Raw genomic sequence first — 11548 nt, forward strand, 5'->3', positions numbered from 1 at the left:
TATATATATATATTCTTCTATAATAATGAGAGGATTCAAGATTCACTATTTATACTACAGCAAATTACTATAGCATAATTATTGTAGCACTGACAAGATAATCCAGATTCACCATTCATGCTCCAATAAAACCTGTAGCATTATTCCTATAGCTCAGACGGGATACGTAGCATTTTAAAAATATTACTATAACACTTAAAACTGCAATTAAATACAGAATTACTGCAGCAAAAATAAAAAATGGAGGCCGCGTAGTATATATATATAAGAGAATCATAATAAGAAAAACAAATTCATTTTTTCCTTTGCGGAAGAGCAGGTTCAACACTGCAACTGCAGCTATAGCATATACTACAAAATTCCAAATACACTGTTTAATAAGGAGCCTCCATAGACCTCAACCACTTGAAAAATAATGTACTCCTCTTAGCAATTTGCTAATTATATACATAAAATAACTAATGCATCCAACAAGTTGTTACCAGAGACCATTTAACCTAGGAAAAATCAAACCATAGGGGTAATAAGAAAAAACATATAAAAACCCCAGCTCTCTATTTGAGCTACTCTTACTCTTGATTCCAGTATGAGTGATCAAGTACTAAAAGCACATGTCCATCATTAATCAAAGACAACAGAATATTTTCAGTTCACAAGGTAAATAATGGGACATCAGGAAATTTTTAGTTTGTTCAAATTGAAGATGTTTAAACCACTGAACAATTTGCAAAGGTTTTCCCAGTTCTCATTCAATCCACTCTACAGTTCAAACATATTACTTCCACTTCCTGAGACGCAGGAAGCTGATGGAGCTTAAAAGATAATGGAGACTTTCCTCCCAAGACTTCAGATTCGAGTTCATGAGATCTGCCCTCGTAAAAAGGCCTGCATCAGAATCATACGGGGTTCCGTCGAATTAGAAGAAAGTGCCTTCTGGAGGCTGGACTAGTTTTCGGTTGTGGGGAGCAGCCATTTCCTTCTTCAGCTGTGTCAATATCGACTCCATTGTGTACTCGCGCTGCCAATTTGCTAGCATACTGAATTTCTTTGGCTCAACCTGCAATTTTTGAACCACAATTTGATTAAGAGAGTAAATGAACCCAAAAATTGCAAGGATGTAGTACACATGTAAGGACATAGCCTTCAGGAGTATAATAAAGCCATTAGTTTGCGAAGATTGGTGAGCAATACTACAATAGAAAATGAGGGGAAAAGGTAAAGACTGCTCTTGTGGGGAAACTGGTGATCCATAGCAAATATTTCATTGTGCATAAACTCAAATTGCAAATGTCCCAATACAAAGGAAATAGTGGAGTCAATGAGATCGTGAACAAATGATATCAAGATAGATCATTACCACTCCGGTCTCATGATTGACACAAGTCATGTTTATGCGTGAGTGGAATCGAACACTGGGGGGTTTCTCTGGATAGTCCTTGTCACAGAACAGCTTCAACTGATAGATGCGTCCCTCATGCACTGACTGCAGCAAATTGCAGGAGATCATATAAAAAGTTTATAGGCTTTAAAGGTTGTTCAGTTGTAATCAGTAAGAAGATTTTACATTGTGCGGGCCAATGATTGTGCCTGTCCAGGACCGCATGTAGATATCATCTCCATCATCCATTCCATAACTCACAGTCCCGTCACCAATGCCCTTCTCTCCTCGTTCAAGTTCTTCTAGCAACCGGAAGTTCCGAGGAACTACATATAAAATGAAAGCAAATGAAAACAATTTATGAATGCATATTATAAGGTTTTGGTAATGTGTGTTCTTGAGTTGTGTTTTAATTTAGATTTTGTCGCTTGATAATAAGGGAGGAGATGAAGTAGTTGTATTGCATGGTGCGGAAATTGCCAAACAAACAAATTCTTGTGCATCACTAAGTTTACAGACATCTTATACCAACTCACATTCTTCAATTGTATTAATTTCTCACAGCTGATGGCAAGTGTATAGTCTATAGATTAATTGTCAAATCACAATTAAAATAGGGTTTTTGATATTAGTCCCTTAAATCATTAATAATTTGAATTAGTCCCTCAAAACATGGAAATTGCTATTAGGTGCCTCAGTTCCTATATCTTCCTACTGCTACTCCTAATTGGAGGGATAAATTTGAAACAACTTATAAGAATTAAGGAACCTAATGGAAATTTTAATGATTTGATGGACTAGATTTGAAACCATTTGTAAGACTTGGGGGACCTTATAGCAATTCAATGATGTAAGGACTAATTTCAACATATTAAAGGTTTAAGGGACTAATATCGAATAAACCCTTAAATAGGTTTCGGTCCTCGATATTATCAATAAATTCACTTTGAACTTCAGATTTTCTTAATATCATAAATTACACGTACATGCACATCATCAGATCAAGCATTACAAACATCCCCAGAAAGAACATTGCTCCAAACTACTTAAGGTTCCTAACAATCAAAGTTACACATATATTTACTTGACTGCTACAACTAACATATGCTACTTCTACAAACTCAAAGAGGCTACCCGGTTAGCAATTGCATACATTTTGACTACTAAGTTCAATTTCTTTAACTTAGATTTTACCATTAAAGTTTAGTCTACACATACAGATGAACCCAACAATTTTTTTAAAAAACAAGCACACCAAAGGTAAATACTGAAGAGCCCTGGATAATACCAACATTCACAGCGAAAAAACTCAAAAGATCACCAGGGTCCCCATATATTTCAAAACAAAGCTAAACCTGTTTCTGAAATTACTTGAGACTAGTTTATCTTGTATTACCTTTTAAGGAGGAAACTTGTTCTTTTCAGTGAAAGGTAGATGCTCCTATTTTCACCTCCACTAGATGCAAGATTTCATGCAGTAACAACTGGTGACAGGAGGTCGGAACTCTGGCAGTCCTAATGCAGTGGTACAAAGTGCTCACTGCAACTGGCTATCAGTCTCATGCCGTGATTTAATGGTGTAACTGGATGCTTTGGGTCTTTCGCTTTTTGGACTGTACTAGTTGACCAATGTAATATAGGCGATGGCATCATTTGCAACGGTAGGAACCTGATCTACGACCAATATTTTCAAACATGCCTTGATTGCTAGGAGAAAAGGAAAAAGGAGGCCGACAAGGCTAATGGGTTTCCTAAAAATGCTAAGATAGAAAAATAAGGCAATCATGAAAACTGCGTAATCTGCAAAAGATCTATATGGCACCAATGCATGATGCCATGACCATAAAAGGTCTTGAGGCATTACCATTTATTTATATATGAAAAGCCAAGAAAATTTCACGTCTTAAACATGATAATTTTACCAAGTTGGAACTGTGAGATGGCTAGCTAATTACTATCTTTGTAAGTGGTCTTCGGGTTTGTTTCTCACCATTCACAGTTTGATGCCTCAAGGGTATTTTCCCCCCCTTGTTCCGCCTGTTGTGTTCGCATCATGTGCGCATGTGTTTCTGTTGGGGGTGGGGTGAGGGGATATCACCTGCCCAAAGCATTAGGTTAAGTGACCTCAATACCCGCATTAGAGACAGAGAGACAGAAAACAGATAGGTACATTGGGAAGGAGGGAGGGAGGGTAAAAATTGTGTACGAGATTGTGCTGTCTTTTTCAATGACTTGGTTCCTAAGAATGCAATACATTCTCCTTCATATAAAAGGATTCCTGAATCAAAACTGTTATGGTTCTGCTTAAGTAAAAATTTCATGTAAACGAAGCAAATTGCCATATCATATGCATCATTAAGGACCTAATAAACAATAATGATAAATCATACACATGTAAAGTGCATATTTGTACATAAGTGATAGGACAATGGAAAACACAAGCAAAATTGATTTAAAATTACAACATGAGACAGACCACCACTTTCTATGGAGATGACATGAATAAAATAAAAAATTTGAATGAACATTTAATTACTATATGCTTTATTAAGAAAAAATGTTTGCTGAAGTTTGACTGGAGAAGAACAATCAAGAAAGTGGCTATAGTTTGTTATCAATATATAATCAATTTTTTTCTGTGTTGCAAGAATGGAATACTAATACCCTCGATTCTTTTAGATTCACTGTGTCCACAACTAAAGAACTAGAACTCCCAAGCAGTTGAAAGGCTTTGCTGAGGCATATAATGATGAAAAAGTACATTCCAATCAACAGATACCTTTAAGCTGCAATTAACGGACCCAAGCAGGAGATCTGAAACATGCCTTTTGAAGAAACGAAACTCCGAAATGCTTCTATTGTGGTGATATCTTAGAATAGTTCTAAAATTGTAAACTAAATGTGAGTCAGTTGTCAAGCTTTATCCTTAAGATAATGCTTCAATGGAAGTAATCGGAAAAATTTTACAAAATTTGTGAGATAAGTCAATATAAGTGCTTCATGCTAAATATAAGCCTAGGATCATATTGCAATGTTAAGTCATAGGCAAAGGTGGGATAAAAAATCAATCAGGCACTCTACTAAAACATGGAGTCCAAGTGGGCAAGGTCAAACACCTGGCATCACTCTTCTCTAGGCCTTTCTGTCACTGAATTTACCTCATATCCATACATGGCATTCATGTGCCCTGGAGCCATTGCATGCATATTGCCATATACAAGCAAAGAGAGCAGATGGACCTCAGCAAAGCACACATGTTAACTTATTCACGGTAATTCAATGCAAACGGTCCTCAGTACCGCAGAATGGGAAAAATGACTTAATATTTCGCAATCTTCAGAATTCGATAAATGTTTGTTGTCGCTGTTATCACGGTGGTACCAAACGACATAAAAACCAAGATCAAGCACGCATATCCCCAAATGTCTCTTCATATGCCACTTCTTTCAAGTCAGCGCATACCAAAAAATACAAAAGGAAAAAAATGTAAATCTGTCTTGTCTATCTGGTAAATGTTCGACATCTAAATTTAAACGACCACAAAGCATATTCAGTTGAATATAGATCAGAACGTTCCAAGCTCACAAAACCAGCAGCCTCCAAATTCCACTAAACTAGAAAAAACGTCTGGAGCAACGGACAAGAACATATGATTACTACTCGTCTAGTTAACAAAAGAAGCCTGTGAACAAACTTCAATCGTGAATTTGTCTACAAACAACTATGAGTTACATCTATATTCAACTACATGATACGAAATAGTACCAGGAACTTATAATTTTAAAATTCCATTAATCAGAGAATTAATTAAAACAAAGCAACATGGGATCATAAAAAAATGCATAATGCAAGTATCATTAGCCATTAGGAACTAGTAATTTCAAGGCAGACTCAATTATGGGAAAATACCCAGCATCCTCAAAAACCATGTAAAAAGACCATACACATCATCAGCATCACATATCACTTTTCCTAACACACGGGTCACCTAGGTAGCAAGAAATCCTTATCCACAAACACTCCAAACCAAAATTGACAAGGCATCCTCACCTAGCATAAAACATAATCTCAACTCCGCCGACAAGGAAACTAGCAGTTTTCAACTATTTGAATATATCATATCCGAAAGAGGTACTAAACTCCAAGCCCTCAAATTACTATGATATTTACTGCAAAATAAAACAAAAAAAAATTAAAAGATACAAGGATATAACATAAACATCCTGCCAGTTCTTGAACTCGATCATCAAAACTAAGATCTCCATCAGAGACGACAAATACTAGAAATTCATCAAACTATTCGAGTCCAATCTTTGCACAAGATCGAAACCCTAAGATTTTAGGAACAACTGAGATCGATTTCTCACAGATCCGTACGTTTCACCTATGATCCAGTACAGTAGACAAAACCCTAATCTGAGGAAATAAGGAGAAGATTGAGGGGGTAAAGAGAAAAATCTCACCAACGACGCTGGATCCAGCGGAACTCCCCATTGTAAATCAATTGAAATGATCTTCGAATCTCTCTCTCTCGATCAAAAAGTGGAAGATTCTAAAAAATCGATCGGCAGAAAAATAAAGAAAGAGCCCAACCGAATCAAAGAGCTTAAGCTCGTTCCCCTTTTATAGCTTCTTTGCACAAAACCCCTCGGATTCATGATAAATGCAAGAGCCTGTCCTGAGGGGAATGTAATTTCTTTAATTTTGAGCCCCTTCTGCAAATTGTAAGATGCGTGAAAATGGGGGATACGGTTAGGGGTTAGGGTCGGGTCCAAATGCCCGACCCGAATCCAGTCTGCAGGTTCAGAAATGCCAAAGCCAGTATGTGCACAGGGAAATGTGAGGTAACATTTTTAGGGTAAAATTGCAGATAACCACATCATCTAATTAGAAGTACTTAACACTCACATATTGACATTTTGAGGACGTATAGCAATTAATCCTCTCTACCTTGTTAAACTGAGAGGTGTTAAGTGCTAACGAATGAGTTAAAGTATGATAATTGTTACCGAAGATATAAATGAAATGGGTTATCTGCAGTTTAAAATAAATTTCACCTATGTAAAGTACTATTAATAGTATTAAAAATATGTTTTTATAAGGATCAGTGCATAATGTATCAAAAGATTGGATGCTCTCAACTATATTTGGGCAGTAGAGTTGGCTTCTTCACTGCATTCATGTAAACTTTGTTCAAAGTAGAGCTTTCTTATAATGGTTCAAGCCTGCCTTCCCTTAACAAGGATGACTGCATGTGTAAGTTAATGTGCTTACTATCGTTAAATGGTTTCCCCGTGTAATGTAAATCGTATCACTTTAACTAGTAAAAATTTCACCCGCCGTGGGTAGTGCAGATGGTCTGAGAGCTGTTGCACGCAGCGGAAATTTCGGCAGCACTTCGGCAGCACAACAAGAGAGTCAGGTCGCAATAAGAATTCTTGTTTCTCAAAGGGAACAAGAATCTGAAGCCTAATATCTCATCAAAGTGAGATATTAGCTCTTCCTCTCGTCAGCTCTAGGACTGCGAGTCGAGGGAACCTAAAAGCTATTACAAATCATACAAATAGCAGTACAACCAATTTTACGTGGTTCGGCAAATTACCTACGTCCACGGGGCAAGGAGGGGGGAGATCCACTAATAGAGGGAGAGAATACAACTAGGGTTTACAATCACTCACAATCTAAACCCTCAAACAAACTCTCAAATCCCTCACAAATACCTCTCAAAGAGATGCACAAAACCCTAGAAGGGACTGCTCAAAATCTCCTCAATTTCTCTCTCAAATTCTCTCAATACTTTGCCTATCTCTTTCTGCAGTCGCACACCTGTAGCCGCAAAGCTATTCCCCTCTGCCTCAAAAATCAAGTCCTTGCACACCAACCTAAACAAAAAAAGAACTAGGCTTATATATTGATGTATTCGGGTGGGCCTTGGGTTATTCGTTCACATGGAAACGAATTCTCACGCGGAAACCACGTCCTTCATTCACGTGGTCTGGCCCACCGCCCACTACAAAACGCGTTCGTTCACAATTCTCCACCTTGGTGAAGTTTCTTCCAAAACTGAGCCGACACCAAAGCAACCAAATGTCCCAACTTGTTGTGTCCAGTACGAACTCAATCCATAACAAGTCGAGAACCCGAACGAGAGTCCAAACAATTTCACCCACAACAACTAATCCAAACCGGCTGCATCTGAAAGACTGCCTACGTATCCTCTTACCCAAGGAATCAAGCCGAACGTAGTTCACCCAAATGGCCGCCAACGGCCTCAACAATCCCGAATGTGCAACAAGTTTCGACAATGATCAAACTTGTTGCTCGGAACCACCTTAGTGAGCATATCTGCCGGATTATCCTTCGTGTGGACTTTAACAATCTCCACATCGCCATCTTCAAGAACATCCCGAACGAAGTGATAACGAACGTCAATGTGCTTCGTCCTCGCATGAAAAACCTGATTCTTCGCCAAATAGATAGCACTCATGCTATCACAATGAATAGTGCGATATACCAAGTTCCTCCAAAAGTCCTCGAAGCCAAATAGCCTCCTTCACAGCCTCCGTAACTGCCCATATACTCGCCTCCGTCGTAGACAAAGCCACCGTCGACTGTAAGGTGCATCTCCAACACACCGGTGCACGGGTCAAAGGGAACACATACCCCGTCGTAGACCGGCGCTTATCTAAATCCCCGGCATAATCCGAATCAACATAGCCAATGCATAGCTGCCCACCTTTAGTGTCCCGCTCATAAACCAAGCCAACATTGAGCGTACCTCGAATGTACCTCAAAATCCATTTCACAGCGTCCCAATGACCCACTCCCGGATCATGCATGTATCTCGATACCATGCTTACTGCCTGTGACAAATCTGGTCTCGTACATACCATCGCGTATGTAGGCTGTCTAAAAATCACAATAGATAGCTTATCCCCTATCAAACACCGATGATGGTTACAATCTGACGACTTCCAGAAGGCTACAATTTGAAGACTTTCACGTAGATCGCTGAAGGTTACAATCTGACGACCTTCATGACAACCGATGAAAGCTCTAGTTCAACAGCATTCACAATCAATATCGGGAGTTACAATCTGACGACTCTCATATTCTCAAGGAGCCAAGACGAAGATTACAAGACAATGATCTTTGCAACGCTATGACAAAAGAGATTACTTGTTGATAATCTCTCCAAAGCAAGACGCGGAACTCATCACCGCACTCTAAGATCAAAACACGGAGGTTCTCCCTGTGTATCAACACCAAAACACGGAGGTTCTCCCCGTATGTCAACATAAAAACGCTGGAGTCGGATCCGCGTTACAACATCAAAACGCGAGGGTCGAACCCATGTTACAACATAAAAACGCTGGAGTCGGATCCGCGTTACAACATCAAAACGCGAGGGTCGAACCCACGTTACAACATAAAAACGCTAGAGTCGGATCCGCGTTATAACATCAAAACGCTGGAGTCGGACCCGCGTTACAACATCAAAACGCTGGAGTCGGACCCGCGTTACAATATTAAAACGCTGGGATCGGACCCGCGTTTTTCAACACCCAACGAGTACCCAACTCCGCGTCTCAATTCTAAAACACGGAGTTAGGATCCTGAACGCCCACGTGGGCGTTTGACTCGTTCAAACACGAGCTGAACGGTTACAGGAATCGTTTTCCCTCCACGATTTGAGGGATTTCCGCCCCACTATGGAGAGAATTAAGGGGACGGTTACACCCCTTAATTCCCTATAAATATGGGTAAACTCAACTGAGTTAAGGGCTGGCCTTTTTTTTCGGATCGGGGAGATCGGCAGCAAGGTTGGATTTTCTTGGCTTGGATCGACCACTGGAGACAGGCTTTTGAGGAGATCGGCATCATCTTCCAACGAAGATCATCTTCAACTTCAGCAACAGGGAGCCTCTGTCCTTGGCTTATAACCGACTTTCGGTTCAAATCAACTCTTTTTCAAGAGTTAAAACTCGTTCAGAGTTATCAACTCATCAAGAGTTTCGAACTTGCCACGCAAGTTCTCCACAGCGTCGAATCGTAAGGAGAAGACATCGTTCCAGTGAAGCAAAACATCGGATCGTCAACGGAGAGCAAACTCGACGCAAGCATTCGAGGGAGGCACTCCATCGCCACCGTGAAGAACCCAGTTTTAAATAAAGGAGAGAATCAAATTCGTTCTCTTCTCTTTTGTAATCGAATTGTAATCGGAATCAAAGGAATACAAGTCAATTTTCTTTATTCTCTTCTTTGTAATTTTTCCTACATACAGCGTACATCAAGCTCCCAACTGCGCTCGCATATGGAGTCTTCGACATCAACTCACGATCTTCAACTGACTTTGGTGAAAGACCAGCTGAAAGCTTTAAATGGGCTCCCAATGGTATACTAACTGGCTTCGTATCCATGCTAACATGGAATCGTTGTAGAACCTTCTTCAAATAAGCCACCTGTGTCAAACAAATTCTGCCCTTCTTCTTGTCTCTGCCGATCTCCATCCCTAGAATGCGCTTCGCCTCGCCCAAGTCCTTCATCTCAAACTCATTTGAAAGCTGAACTTTCAACTCATCTATAGCCGACCTGGAAATAGAGGCAACCAACATGTCATCGACATAGAGCAACAAATAAATGTACGCACCTCCTTTCAACTTGCGAAAATATACGCAAGGATCAAATTGGCTCCGAGTGTACGAATGACCAATCATAAAACCATCGAATCGCTTATACCACTGTCGAGGAGACTGCTTCAAACCATATAGCGATTTCTTTAGTTTGCAAACTAACTTATCTTTCCCTGCAGCTCGAAATCCCAATGGCTGAGTCATATATATTTCTTCATCAAGATCACAATGAAGAAATGTCGTGTTCACATCCAACTGATCTAACTCCAAACCATACTGTGCCACCAAAGCTAGCAGAATCCGAATCGAAGAGTGCTTCACCACCGGAGAGAAAATCTCATTATAGTCAATACCTTCCTCCTGTGCATAGCCCTTCGCAACCAACCTAGCTTTGAACCTCAATGGAGTACCCTCAATGCCCTCCTTCTTCGTCTTCCGCCCCTTTGGAAGCTCAATAAGCTCCCATGTATCGTTCTTATGAAGAGATTCCATCTCCTCCTGTATAGCCACCTGCCACGAATCAACCTCCGAACTCTGCTCGGCCTATCTGAATGTAGTAGGCACCAACTCATCGATACTCTCCACCGGAAGTGCATACGCAACTGTGTCGGCATACCGTGCTGGCATCTGTATGTTTCTCCTCTGTCTCCGAACCGCAATAGAATCATGTACCTGAGCCGTCGGTTCCTGATCCTGCACATTTGTACTCGTATCCTCCGTGTCACCGTCGTGCTCGCCTGGCGTCACCTCAGTCGGCACATGCATGAATACTGTACCATCTGGACAATGTGGAGCTGCATCGATCTCCACCACTTGCGATATCTCCTCCGTCGGATCGCTCTCCACCTGATGAGAGCTGGGAAGCTTCAAGATAGAAGCCTCATCGAAAGTGACATCTCTCCTTGACACCACGCTTGAATCCTACAAATATGGCATTCCTAGCTCGAGGTTCCAATTTATCAGTTCTAATATGATAATATGCAGGGCATCCAAATACCTTGAGCTGGTCATAGTCATGTGCTGGTTTTCCCGACCACATCTCCATAGGGGTCTTCCCCTCAATCGCAGATGAAGGCAGCCTATTAATGAGGTGGCTCGTATATGTAAGTGCCTCAGCCCAAAAGATCTTCTCCAAACCACTCTGCGACAATAAGCATCGGATCTTCTCCAGTAAAGACCGATTTAATCTCTCTGCCACCCCATTTTGCTACGGTGTATGACTAACCGTGAAGTGCCTCTCTATGCCCTCGTCTCGACATAGCTGCAGAAAAGGGTCAGAAGTATATTCACCACCGTTGTCGGATCGTAACATCTTGATCTTTCTCCCAGTCTGCAGTTCCAATCTCTTCTTCCACTCTACAAATAAATTTAGGACTTCACTCTTCTTTGTCATGGTGTACACCCAACAACGCCTAGAATAGTAATCTACAAAAGTGACGAACCAATGTTTACCACCAAATGATGCAGTCTTGGTGGGACCCCAAACGTCTGTGTGCACGTAATCCAGGATGCCCCTCGTCTGATGAATGGCAGTCCC

The 11548-nt window shown here is 40.6% G+C and overlaps 1 protein-coding gene across 1 annotated transcript; it reads right to left on the minus strand.

Annotated features, from left to right (window-relative positions):
• Nucleotides 537-5984, minus strand: LOC109831632 (ubiquitin-conjugating enzyme E2 variant 1C-like). The gene is made up of 4 exons (XM_020398992.1): nt 5842-5984; nt 1565-1704; nt 1358-1483; nt 537-1057 (listed from the first exon to the last, which is right to left on the minus strand). The coding sequence occupies exons 1-4, from the start codon at nt 5870-5872 to the stop codon at nt 917-919; spliced, it is 438 nt and encodes a 145-aa protein (XP_020254581.1). The 5' UTR covers nt 5873-5984; the 3' UTR covers nt 537-916.

The sequence above is a fragment of the Asparagus officinalis genome, chromosome 2 (assembly GCF_001876935.1).
Source record: "Asparagus officinalis chromosome 2, Aspof.V1, whole genome shotgun sequence".
In the NCBI taxonomy this organism is placed as follows: domain Eukaryota; kingdom Viridiplantae; phylum Streptophyta; class Magnoliopsida; order Asparagales; family Asparagaceae; genus Asparagus; species Asparagus officinalis.